The 13,307-nt window shown below is 39.4% G+C and overlaps 3 protein-coding genes across 3 annotated transcripts; all 3 read right to left on the bottom strand.

The window, feature by feature from the left end:
* Positions 1 to 2,548: 2,548 nt before the first annotated feature.
* tmsb1 (thymosin beta 1) lies at positions 2,549 to 6,054 on the bottom strand. The gene is made up of 3 exons (XM_079479990.1): positions 5,915 to 6,054; positions 4,596 to 4,708; positions 2,549 to 3,409 (listed from the first exon to the last, which is right to left on the bottom strand). The coding sequence occupies exons 2-3, from the start codon at positions 4,696 to 4,698 to the stop codon at positions 3,369 to 3,371; spliced, it is 144 nt and encodes a 47-aa protein (XP_079336116.1). The 5' UTR covers positions 4,699 to 4,708; positions 5,915 to 6,054; the 3' UTR covers positions 2,549 to 3,368.
* A 265-nt stretch (positions 6,055 to 6,319) lies between these two features.
* Positions 6,320 to 8,181, bottom strand: LOC306907746 (solute carrier family 25 member 53-like). The gene is made up of 2 exons (XM_079480101.1): positions 8,120 to 8,181; positions 6,320 to 7,489 (listed from the first exon to the last, which is right to left on the bottom strand). Exon 2 carries the CDS (start codon positions 7,476 to 7,478, stop codon positions 6,603 to 6,605), a length of 876 nt encoding a protein of 291 aa, XP_079336227.1. The 5' UTR covers positions 7,479 to 7,489; positions 8,120 to 8,181; the 3' UTR covers positions 6,320 to 6,602.
* Positions 8,182 to 9,074: 893 nt separating this feature from the next.
* On the bottom strand, positions 9,075 to 12,956 carry prps1b (phosphoribosyl pyrophosphate synthetase 1B). The gene is made up of 7 exons (XM_079480098.1): positions 12,563 to 12,956; positions 11,141 to 11,324; positions 10,850 to 10,948; positions 10,602 to 10,726; positions 10,328 to 10,501; positions 10,055 to 10,214; positions 9,075 to 9,977 (listed from the first exon to the last, which is right to left on the bottom strand). Exons 1-7 carry the CDS (start codon positions 12,682 to 12,684, stop codon positions 9,885 to 9,887), a joined length of 957 nt encoding a protein of 318 aa, XP_079336224.1. The 5' UTR covers positions 12,685 to 12,956; the 3' UTR covers positions 9,075 to 9,884.
* Positions 12,957 to 13,307: the final 351 nt, after the last annotated feature.

Here is a 13,307-nt window from a genome sequence, read left to right as displayed (position 1 = left end):
GTGCATGTGTCGCGGTCTTTCATATAAGAGCCTATTTGATTATAGCAAGATAAATCCCATTTACAAGCACAACAGTAGTGTTGTAGTGTTGAACTGAAAATCTAGGTGTCTCGGGGGAAATGTAGTGTTGTTCTTGTTCTCCGGGTGAGCTTGAAACCAAAATGTGTCAGTTTTACTATGACTTAGAAACCAAAGCATCCTATGAACAACCTGGAAAACAGAACTACTGCATAGCAATGCCATGGCAACCGCATGGCGCATCCTAGCAACTTCATGTGGACTATCTGTCTGTAATGTTCTCCGTTGACTTTAATGTTCAAGACGTTTGTTAAATGAACGTATGAAATAACTGCTATTACATACTATCTAGAACCCTCTACCAGCACACACACAAACATCTGTCCACCGGTTGTCTTTCGTTTACATTTTTGAGAGCTATATCTGATCATTCTAGCCCAGCGCACAAGTATGCACCCTTCGACACGACCACACATGTCCAAATCTTGTGAACACACATTCTTGTTTGTGAGCCAGATGTCTTCTCTAAAGGATGCACTAAAGTTGTGTCTTTAGTTATTGTATCACACACCTTCAATGCATTCTTTTCGTGGTCCAAACATATTTTTACTACTGATCAGGGATATTGCGAGAGTCGTGGTTATTTTCACACTAAATGTGATCGGCCGTCTTTCTTCTGCAAGCTGAAACATGTCACAGTCTTTTGTTTCCATACTAACACAATACAAATAACTGCTATATATAATTTTTGTGCAACTAGTTAAAATATTGAAAAGGGTGTGCGAGTGAAAAAGCACTCCACCACTCCCTTTGGCACGAACAGTCCTTTGCGCAACTTCATTTGAGGGTGAAATATAAAGAGTTCAGGAGTAAAAGGTGTGGTACGGACTCAGATATATACGGGCAGCAGATATGCAGTCATTTTGGGAAGTTATCAGTTCTGTGATGTACCATGTTGATATTCAATTGCACACTTTTTATGACAGCTTTTTGCACGTTGTGTTTAGGAATATCTGCATGCGTCTTTTGTCATCCCATTCGTCCAGAAACTGGATCTATACACTTAAAGCATCAGGGACACAAGATGGGACACAAAACAGACACAAGATGAGTCATATCACTCCATTTGTGTAGATTCCTGCTGCAACAACACAGACACGTTTGCAGATGTTGACTGTGGCAGGAAAGTTGGTCTAATAAAGTGTTAGGACCATACTTGAAGAAGCATGTTTTATTATTTACCTCACAGTACTGGAGTATTTAACATTCGCTAAGAATTCTGTAGACTATTCTAAACACACACAAAATAATTGACTCAATTTGATTACAATGAAAATCATGTTTCCTATAAGGCCCTTTCTGACAGTTCTGAGGCATCATTGACTACCACAGTAGGATAAATTATTGTATCATTTCTTGGTTGTTCTGTTGAACACAAAAGAAGATATTTTGAAGAATGTAGGAAAGCAAACCTTTCTGGGCCATTTTCCCTACTATGGTAGTTAATGGTGGCCAAGAGCTACTTAGCTCCAGTCATTTGTCCAAATATCTTTCTTTGTGTTCATCAGAACAAAGACATTCATATAGATTTGGCTCATTCAAGGATGAGTAAATGATGACAGAATTAACATTTTTGTAAGTACACTGGATTCCAGAAACATCCCTCTACTTACTTTGTACTTTTAACTTGACTGCTGTTCAAACCTGGCCATCATGTCAGAAGGTTCGGGGTGTTTGCCAGGGCATTGAAATGTTGTGGCGTCAGTCCAATAACAGAAAAATACAGCACACCTCACAGTCACATGATTTCAGATGTCATTAACATCCAACGAACACTGCAGAAGTAACACGTTAAAGGGGTGGTGCAACGGTGTGTCATGCATTTTGACTTCTTTTCAATGTTAAACATGCTGTCTTCTCATCAAAAAACGCGTTGGAGGTATGACGTAGTATTTCGGTGCTCGCTAGACTCCACCAGTCTTTAGGAAAGTTTCTTTCGAACATGAAAGACCGTTACGTAACAACTTTTCTGAGCCCTTATTGGACAATTCCCCCGTAAAAGCATGCGCCACGCATCAACCACGGAGAGCAGAAGGAGCATGTGCACAATTCACTTTCACTTGAGAGAGAGAACACTATGTTTGTGAAGTTCAGTTGTGTTTGTTTGTTGGCTGCATTTGGGTGATGAATGTTATATAAACGGTGGATATAACGCTGGATTTGAAACTGATAGATGGAGCGGCGGTCCCAATGCTAAAAGATTCTGGACATAAACCTCATGCGGCTAGTGAAACTGTCTACTTGACAATGTTTGCACCCCCACACGCGTCGCATGTTTTCGGAAATAATCATACAGCTGTATCTGTTTTTTATAAATGTGATAAAACTAAAGACTCTGCGGATATTTGAAGGGTTTGATACTATTCTGTAAGTACTCAAGATTAACATGAGATAGACAGAAACTGTGCCCGCTTTAAAGCGAAATATTCAATGTTATGGCTTTGTTTAGATGAATGAACACAAGGTATGATCATGAAGAATAGTAATGCTTTTATTGTTCATACAGGTTATACAGGCGCCCTGCAAGAGATACAGAACACCGTGAACGAGAGGAAAATAAATGGCAGAGATTTACTGCGGGCACTCTAGTTGGGGACATATATATCATACAAACGCCACTATATTTATGTTTAAGCACACATAAAGCGTTTGGAGACATTTACTTGGATAGAAAAAGAAACGTGATGCAGTCCATACTGTGCAAAATATATACCGGACATGAAGCCGAATATACACTTTGCTCGAAAAATACAACACTAAGTATTCTTATTCTTTCTTGTGTGCTAAAATAAATAAATGAACTGAATAAGTGTTCGTTGTTTTGTATCTAAGCTAAGGGTTAAGACGTTTTTTTTCCGTACTTTTAGTACTCCTATCTAGTACTGCACTTTTTAACATCAAATAAGACTTGATTTATACATATACTGTTTGCTTCTTTTGCATAACTGTAAAATTCTCAAAACAATTGTAAAACAATGTAATTCATTTAAAAACTTATTTTTATTATCATTTATTAAACAAAAATATCATCTTGGATGTTTTTCTATAAGAATCACAAATGCCAGCAGATTCAGACATGAGCAGCATTGACGATCACAGAGCTGCTGGTGTCATCAATCTCCTCTCTACTTTACACGCCCAAAAGATCCACAGCTGCAATTAATACATGATCACGCAGTTCTCATGTCGTACTGTAGAAGATGACATTGATTTTAACTTGATTTCATATGTAGAAATAGAGGGTCCAGTCAAAGGGAACAGGAGGCGAGAGGAGTCGTGACAGGCGGGATTCATTTCGACACTTTTCCGGCCTTCTTCTCTCGCTCGATATCTGTGAAAAGAGGAAGGAACACTGCAACAATGAACAATGTACAGTACGTGCACTTGAGTAAAGGTTACTCGACAAACGGATGGATCTTTCGCATTGGAAATTGGTTAACGTATTCCTGTTTAACTGCTCATGCTGAGTGATTTGTCAGTCGCTTGGGTTCTAGTTCTACTTCTCAGCACCCATAGTAAAGTCTCATCAGTCAAAAGTGTTGCTTCACAAATCCAAACATCACATCTAGTGTCATTGTCTGTCTTGTGGCACACAAACTCTGTGGTCTGAATTTTTCATTATAATCCAAGTGCGGTCGGCACATCGGGAAACTGTACGTTCCACGGAAAGGGGACTGTACATGCAAATTAACATGTAAATGAATTACTGCTGAATTATAAACACAGGTAACAGGTAAACACAGATAAACATGCAAAACATTCACTGTAAACGTTTTTGCTGTAGTTAAGCAGCTAGTTGCCAGTAACTTACTGTAGATTTATATTTATCTAATTCATTGGCAACAGTTTGTTCAAAAATAAATTAATATTAAACATTAATAAATCTTTATCCTTACAGAAACAAAAACATTAAAATACCAGCCTCATGCAATGCATTCTGGGAACCAGAAATCTTTTTTTCAGTTTTTATTTCTAATTTTGGTTCCCAGAATGCTTTGCATGAGGCTGTTATTTTAATGTTTTTGTTTCTGTAAGGATAAAGATTTGTTAATGTTTCATGATCATTTATCTTTGAACAAACTGTTGCCAGTAAATGACACAAATGTAAATCTACACTAAGTTACTGGCAAACCGCTGCAGAAATGTTTTACAGTATGTGCAAACATCTGATCATTACCAGAGTTGCTCTTTGTGGCTGCCAGATGGTTGAGCAAAAATGTTTTCTCTAAAAAAATCTATTTTTTTCATCTACTTGATCAAACTTGGTGATTGTGCAACACTTCCTGGTTCTTCTGCTCGAATGCAGGATCACTTTACAATGTTGATGAGGGTTCATGTTCATTAATGCGGTTTGAGATTGTCAGGTACCACACCTTGATGTGTTTAACTGTGCTCTCCTGTTATCTTGAGAAATGGGCAGTGTGTGTATTCTTGCAATGTTTACTTTGCCGTGTCAGATAAGTACAAGACTGTGCGAGGCCACGCCGATGAAGCATGTAGCGGCCAAACTCGCTTACCCTCTTTGGTCGGCAGAGTGTTCTTCTCCGCTGTGTTGGTCTTTTTTAGACATTTCTTGTCAAAGTTCTCCACCTCCTTTGACACGGGGTTGTTGTCACTCATGTTGGAGAGTCTGTGAGGATTAAAGTGTCAAAACACTATTTGGAAAGAAATCTGTCACACGCAACTGACTATATAAGAAATATAACTGCTTAGTCTGGTTTACGGTCGAACCGAATTCTCAAAAAGAAAAAGCGCACTTTCAACTGCACCCTTTTTTCTGTACGGCGTAAACTTGAGTTTTTGTGCCTTGAAAGCGTAGGTGAGCCCCACCCGCCTCTCAGGTGTGCATGAAAACCTGCGTACATAAACCCTTATCAGCACCAGCAACACTGAACGTCACTGAGCAAAAAACGGATTTTCACTGCACATTGCTGCATTTCTCCTGTGGGGGCTTTCAAACGTTTTAAACAACACCCGTAAAACCACTGGATCTTTTATCTTGTGCATTAGACAAATGAAATCACCACACTGTCAGTGTTAAAACACGAGCCTCGCCACATGAGGAAGTCAAACATTACGCACTGGATTGTGCAACAATGAAGCAAGCATGACGTTTTGTGTCATACCATAATAAAGTGTTACTAAACATTAATAAAGGATATTAATACACAAAATTGAACGGATTTAGTTTTATTCCCTTATAAAGACTTTAAAACGGACATGTCTGCTGAGGTTCTTATCACAGATGCGCAAGAGTTTAATACTGCGATTCATTAAACACACACACACACACACACACGCACACACAACTGCGCCAGTGTTTAACACTTAAACAGTGTCATTACAGACACACACGCAAATACACACAAACAATGAATGTTCGAACATGCTCGTGTGTTAAACTACATGTACCGCACCCTACATACCTTAGCGTCAAATCCGAACACTGGCTCAGATCATAGACACGTTTCAATAATGGCAAGGTTTCCTTTACTTTACGGTTAATCTGGACATGTTTAGAGATCTCCGTCTTTCTACAGTGAACTACAGGGCGTCAAATACCGCGCTCCCGTTTCAGCAGAGCTGTCTGGTGCGCGCACACGCGTACTGCACAGACAGGTAATGCGCATTATCACGTGCAGCCTTGCCTTTACAGGTGTTTATTACACATTCAAATGCATTTTACATGTGCGTTTATATTGAATTATAGTCGAATATGCAATAATCGCGTGATCTACCTGCACATTTGAATTCGTCGACAAGCCACAATGTTCTGCGTAAATGATATTTCTCTGATGAAATAAGTGCATCATTCTGTGCACTTTTAGATTCTTACCTCGAGCTGTCGCTGAGTGTGTCTTTGTAAATGCTGTTGACAGAACGTCTGCGCAACGCTCAAGGTGGCCAGATGGTTTAAATAGCGATCACGCCCCGTTTCACAACAGCGCCGAGGTAATCCGCGCGCTCTGATTGGCCGAAACTTCAAGCGCGTCTTGTAAACGCTATCTAGTCACTTTAAAAACAACTGAAATAGACTAAAACCGAATAAAGACAACGGCGAGAAAACGTTAAGGAGCTCAAGCGAGACGTCACGTAATGTTCCAGGCAGCTGATGGAGATGTTTAGACGGAGAGAGTGAGAGCGTGGATGTGACAGCAGCGCCATCTTGTGGCGATCGACCATCAAGAACGACACTGTTTACACTGATTTGATTAGCCAACAAACAAGAAAAATCTATATTAATCAATATTTGTTTATTCTCAGAACATTCTTCCATTTCCAATTTGTCACAAATACCCATTCAAATGTCTTTGTTTATTCTTGAATATTATTGAACTGAATATTAATAAATGACACATGTTATTGTTTATTTTATTATGACGTTTTACAGGCACTGAAATACTTCATCCAACTTGATATAGAATAGAAAAGAATGCCTTATTAAAACTATCACCTTTTTCGTGCGAGAACACTGACTGTTAACCTGAGTTTGTGGCTATGAAGAGAAGGCGTGTTATAGAATATCATCTCGAGCGTCGCTCCAGCTGGTCATATATCGCAGTGGTGAAACCCCAGGTAATGCAAGAGCGACAGATGACCAAAGAACCTCCACGGTACAGAAGAAGCAGGCTGCGATGACGGGCAGCCCAAAGCTGCTGCCAACTGCTTTTTAACCCTCTGTCTCCTCCGTCTACTTGAGCCTGCATGTTGGCCACCAGCACAGAGAGAGGGTACAGCGGCAAACTAATCATCATTGAATTTAAGATCCCTGACATGAAGGATGAGGCTAAAGGGGAACAGCCATATACGCCCAGGGTTTTTGACATTGGATCCTTCAGGCCAAAATAAAAGCTGCTCCCTAAGGCATTACGGACAAGTATAGGTAGGAATGCCGTGTAGTACCCTGATGCCATTGGTCTCGAACTAAGCTTGAGCAACACGCTTCTTATAGTAGGGAGGCTGCGGTCATTCTTGCTGTTCTGCAGGACGTTTTGCACACGCTCGAACGGAGTAAAGAGCAAGGCTTCCACCACACCTGCACCTAAACCTGCCATAGCAGGAAGGACATTTGCGGGAAGAGGCGAATGAGCCCTGACGGACAGCTTCTGTAAGAACGTGTCCTGGAGGCCAAACAGAACAGTTCCGTTAAGACCTTTCATCAGCAGCGGTGGTGCTACGCCACGGTACAGTTTCAGCGGACCCTCCTTGAATAACTGGGCCAGCGTTTCACGTACTAAAGTGCTGTGCAGCTGCTGGCGAAACACGGTCTTGTACAGTGGGAAGGTGATGACGGTGGTCAGTGTGGAAATCAGGCTGGACGTTCCTCCATGCAAGTAACTGCGAAACCAGGTCGAGGTGTCTGAGGATTGAACCTCAACCCGATTGGAATTGCTTCCCATCTCTGATGTTGCTAGAGGACGACAGGACCAATGGTTATAAAGTGCTTTAATACATCGTCACCTTGAAATTATAAGGTTCTATCTGACACTTATTGTCAAAATTGAGCTCTTTACATATTCTGTGATAACTCATTTACATTATATCTGATTTTTGTTATATTGTGTATATTGTTTTACTTTTTTATCTACATAGAACAAGTTAGCGCATTAAAACAAAATACATAATAAATAGACAAGTAATAGACGAGACATTACCAAAAAGGTTACAATGTATTGAAAAGGTCATGTGAGGGTAGGTGTTGCATGTTTATAGAATCTATATAATACATTTTTAAAATATATTTTTTGACATTTTTTTAACCGAAACAAAGGGATGATGGTGTTTGGTGATGCTGCCTCTATACTTTTAACTGTATGATGCTAAAGGTGTTGTTGAGATTTAATGTTATTAATAAAAGAGTTTGTGTTGTGATAAAAGTATTTCTTGTTATAAAAGACATAATAAATAACATAAGTCTTGATTTAAAATGAGTATATAAGACATACAGCAATAGTCTATCAAAACATTATGTTTACAGAATGTTGATTGATTCGTGCAGTTGAAATAAATAAATCCATATATTCAAACAGGAAATGCCTACCTTTAAAAATCTCTCTATATACTCGTTCTGTAAAAATGACAACATGAATTGATTTAGCAGGTTTTGCATCATATGTGCATACATAAAAACAAAGCTGTGCGCCTTGATTTCAATGAAAGAAATAAAACGAAACATTTCAAGCACGTATGTGGCATGTTTATAAATGAACAAAGCCACTTTACTACCTGTGTTTAATGGGTGTTTTTCATAGATGTGTAGAAATAAAGCCGATGATGTGTTAATAATACATCCGTTAACCTCTTTGGCTGAAATAAGCAGCAAATACGTTAGAAACGATTGAACACAAATGATCCGGAGGTGATGCTAGCGCCCGTTATCCCCGCACACTGCCACTCCTGAATTATTATTGCTGGCGGTGACGTGTCTGTGACGTCGTGTTGCCTGCGTGATTTGACTTCAGAACGATCGCCGAATGACATCACAGTACCGCGAGAGCGGCGGCTCTGTGTTCGGATTTGCACAGCTCTCGCGGTACTGTGATGTCCAGCAGAATGGCAAATTAAATTGAAAATGTTTGTTGCCAGAGAGGTTTAAAGAAATCTTAGTCTAGAGATTATACGGTTTGTTTATTTAAAAATACACCTTTCATTATTTGTCTATAATGTATTATTGCTGACTATTATAGACTAATGTTCTTTTATACGTGTAGGTTTAACTATTAACTCATCCAATTGTCTTATGTAATTATGTCAAACTAACATGCTCAATTTAGTTATAGTGGTAGCTACTATTTTGGTTTGGAACAAGCAATTTGGTAACACTTTACAATAAGGTTGCAAAAATAAAAAGTTGCAACAGTAAATTTGGTTAAATTCATGCACAGCCGTGTCGACACACGGTTAATGAATTTGTCACGCAGCATGCAGTGTAGAAAATGTAAAATGATAATGGTTTCTATCATATGCGTTCTATTGTCTCTTGTCTGGTGTAGACAAGGTGTGTGTTAGTTAACGCATTTACTAATATTAACAAATTTCTTCGTAAATTGTTGTCATTCTAGAAAGCAGAAGTGTATTTTCTGCATTACATCAAAGATCCATCTTTCAGATTGTGTAAACGATGCACACCATAACCCAGTTCCACAATCAACACACACACACACAGTTAAAAAAACAATGTTCAAAGAATACTTATGACTTTAAATAAAATGTTTAATCATAGGAATGTGCAATAGAAATACCTAAATGAAAACAAAGTTTCCTGAAAGGAATGCCTAAAAACAGCATGTTAAAGAGGAATCAGTCTAAACACTATCAATATGTAACAATGTAAGCAAGAAAGCACGTTTATTGATAGAAATGTTCATATAAAGAGTTTTTAAAAACATTGATACTTCAATTCTTTAGTCAAGCACCAGTCTGCAGAGATCAAGCTAAAATCCAATTTCTTGCAAATGCAACATCGAGAATCTGAATTTATCCACTGATGTGCACATGCTAAAATAAGAGTAACAAATTATCGGCGCACCGTTTATCTTCCCAATCTCCACAAATTAACAAAACAAAAGCGTACACATAAATTAGGTTGTGACATGTTCTTGCCTTCAACAGTCACAGATTGTAACAGCAGTTTATAAGAAATAAAGAAACACAACGAAAAAAACATTGTATGTCCTGCTGTCAGTGGGGAAAAAACTCAAGACTTTTTCTTAACTTGAATATGGAAATATTTCCCAAAGGGCTGATCTCTGGTCTGGTCTCTTTGGGTGAGGTCAAAGCAGTTGGGCATCTGAACGGATGAGATGTTACAAAGGAACATGGCTGAAGAGATAAGACACTGATTCGCCATTGTGGGTCCTGCGAATGGCCTCGGCGAGGATCATGGAAATGTCAATTACCTGTAGAGCAGCGAAAAACATACTCAGTATGCATGTCTAGCACATTACAAAGTATTCTGGGAGAAAAGATGACAAACCTGTATTTTGGGACAGTGTTTCATCTTCTCCTCCTGAGGAATTGTATTGGTCACAACTACAGCCTCAAAACAAGCGTTGTTGATCCGTGAAATGGCTGGTCCAGAAAAGATGCCATGGGTAAGGATGGCATAAACCTTGGTGGCGCCAGCTGATATCAGCCTAAATTAAAAAAAAGGCAAGGATATAAAATTGTGCAGCTACAATCCCTGATGACATTTCTATCAAAGAAAATATTGACGGATGATTAGATGCAAACAAATACAGCATCTCACTTTTCAGCTGCATGGCACATGGTACCGCAGGTGTCTGCCATGTCATCAACCAATATGGCCACCTGGTCCTTCACATCTCCAACCAAAACCATGCGATCCACCTCGTTTGCTTTTTTCCTCTCTTTGTGAATAAGGGCAAAGTCAACATTTAGTCTGTCTGCAATGGAGGTCACCCTGTTAATGGAAGTTAAAGTCACGTCACAGGCAGGTCAGCAGGTACAGATGCACACAGCATAACTAATCAGACAGCCAAATAAACACAAGACGCTCAGACCTCTTGGCTCCTCCGGCGTCGGGTGAAACTATAGTACAGTTCTTCCATTCGGTAATATTCTCTTTAATCCACTGTAACACAGCAGGCTCGGCGTATAAATTGTCCACGGGAATGTCGAAAAAACCCTTTAAAAAAAACAAATCTTTCAATACACGCTTAGTGTAATCCTTTATAATTCTACATCAAGGTCTAGGAAATCCTGTTTCGAATATATTCTGCAAACATCAAGATAAATTTGTAATTCCCACCTGTATTTGAGATGCATGCAGATCCATTGTTATGATGTGATCAGCACCAGAGACTGAAAGCATATTTGCAACCAGCTTGGCAGAGATGGGTGCTCGACTCTACACAACACAACACAAAAGATCATTAAACGTCTTTTTGCAACGGTTTCACCACTTTCATATTTTTAGTCAAAGTCATCTGTTACATTTCAAACGAGCATTTCGATGCATTTTAAGCGCAACAATTCAAACAGATGGGCAGTGATACACATTAAAACACCTCTAGTGAGTGCTTAAAAACCTTCTGCCCACCTTATCCTTTTTATCTTGTCTTGCGTAAGGAAAGCAGGGGATTACAGCTGTGACTCGGGAGGCGGATGCGATCTTGCAGGCGTTGATCATGATCAAAAGCTCCATCAGATTGTCATTAATTTCCCCACAGCCGCTCTGGACAATGTACACATCCTCCCCACGCACACTCTCGCCAATCTCCACACTGCCACAACACCACAGTGCATAGAAAACAAGAAGTTAAACGCAGCAGCTCACATAAAGGCTTAATTTAAAGGGATACTATCCCGCAGTTTTAGTCCCCAAGAAGGCATTTAAACTGAATATGGTTTTCTTCTTGAAGAATAATGGAGTCAAGAGTTATAATACAACATATAATTTTTCTTCCAAGCGGTAGAATGGGAGTTAATTGGTGTTGACTTTTTGAAGCTCCAAAAAGTGCATCCATCGATCAAAGAACTGCTCGACACGGCTCTGTGGTCTTAAAGATCTACTGAAGAGTATCTATGATTTTGTTTAAGAGAAATATCCAGATTGACAGCGCTATTAACGTTGATGTAGCTTCCGTCACCTCTTGAATGCACGTGAACCAGAGGCTTGTTTTTCCAGCAAATGACGGTGACGAAAGCTCCTGCCAGAGTAGATGCTATCCTAGGACAAGGTTTTGCTTATTTCACTTGGATGACACATTTTTTAAATCCCAAATACTTAAATGAATAAATCAGCCTATGTAACCTATGTATCAGTTTAATAATTCACTAACACAATAGAAAACTTTATGGATTAAAGGGTTATAATGGGAGTTGTATTTGTTAAAGTGGAAACTATAATAGTGTACCACTGGTATTTGGATTCTATTGGTGTGATGTATTATTTGAATAAACACACTTTAAAGGGAAGTTTGTAATGGTTTTAATGTAAACAAACAAAAACAGATCTAACAGGAGGCATTTCCTTCATTGTTTGAAGAATACAGGAGTTACTGTTGGGTCTTAAAACTACAACAAATTCACAAAAAGTCGACAAACCCATTGTAGTGTGGTATTCCAGGGTTCATTTAACACGACACCATGGTGATATCGTGCTCGACCATGTAAATACACCGGTATTTTACTACGACTTATTTGAATATATCCACTGACTCTGTACCAGAGACAGATAAGAGCGTAAACATTACAGTACACCATGATGTGAAGGGAAACATTTAAAGAAACACGTTAAGATATTTCATACACAATTTAAATAGTAATGTGCATCGCCGCAAACTCGTAGCAGTCGAGACGGGTACAGTGTAAGCGCTTGGCGTTCTGGGAGTTGTAGTTTAATGAATCCCACGTGCGGAACACTGAAACGAACATTTGAACTACAAATCCCAGCGGCAAGTGAAACAGCACTTCAACATGTGAATATCACGTTTTAGCTCAATGTCCATGACTAACTTACCATGTTTCTTGGTTGCTAAACTTTTTGGTCACTACTTTGCCTAACTCCAGTCCAAGACGGTCCGCGATCTTCTGAGACAGGTCCTGGTGGGAGCTGCCGCTGAATATCTTGATATTAGGCATATTTGGTATATTTTGTATAGTTCCACGAGCTGCGTGAGAACGTAAAACCGACCGTGCACGAGGAAACAAGATGTTTTCTCGCAAACGACAAAACAAAGATGGAGCTTCGTTTGTCGGCCAGATCTCTGCAAACCGATGTGGATATCACCTTTAAAACGAGTCGCCACTAACTCTCCGCCATAGTTGATCATGTGCGTTATCCGCGTGACGCCACACATCCGCCTTTGCGTGCTGGCGTCACAGAGCGTCCTCGGCTGCCCCTGCTGGTGGATACAGGGACCGCACATTAGTATCTATTTTAAATTCTTGCACTTGTAATTTTACACATTGTCAACCTAAGTAGTAGTAATATAGAAGATTTGTACAGGGTTGTATCATTAATATTCAAACGCTTACTTTAATGATAAGCATAAGCCTAGACGTACCTATAGTGCTGCAAAACACGATTCATGAATACAATTCTATTTCTAATTTAACGGCCTTTAACTTACGGTAAATGCTACGACTGATTATCAGGTAAAACATTATTTATATATATTATATACATTTGACTTTTATAAAGTGGATCTTACAATCCCTGTAACACACAGGACCGTGGCTAAGGGGATGCAGCCAAAAGCGCT

The sequence above is a fragment of the Barbatula barbatula genome (genome assembly GCF_947034865.1).
Source record: "Barbatula barbatula genome assembly, chromosome: 18".
Lineage (NCBI taxonomy): Eukaryota > Metazoa > Chordata > Actinopteri > Cypriniformes > Nemacheilidae > Barbatula > Barbatula barbatula.
The sequence above is the reverse complement of the archived record's forward strand: the minus strand, read 5'-3'. Positions and strand labels throughout refer to the sequence as shown.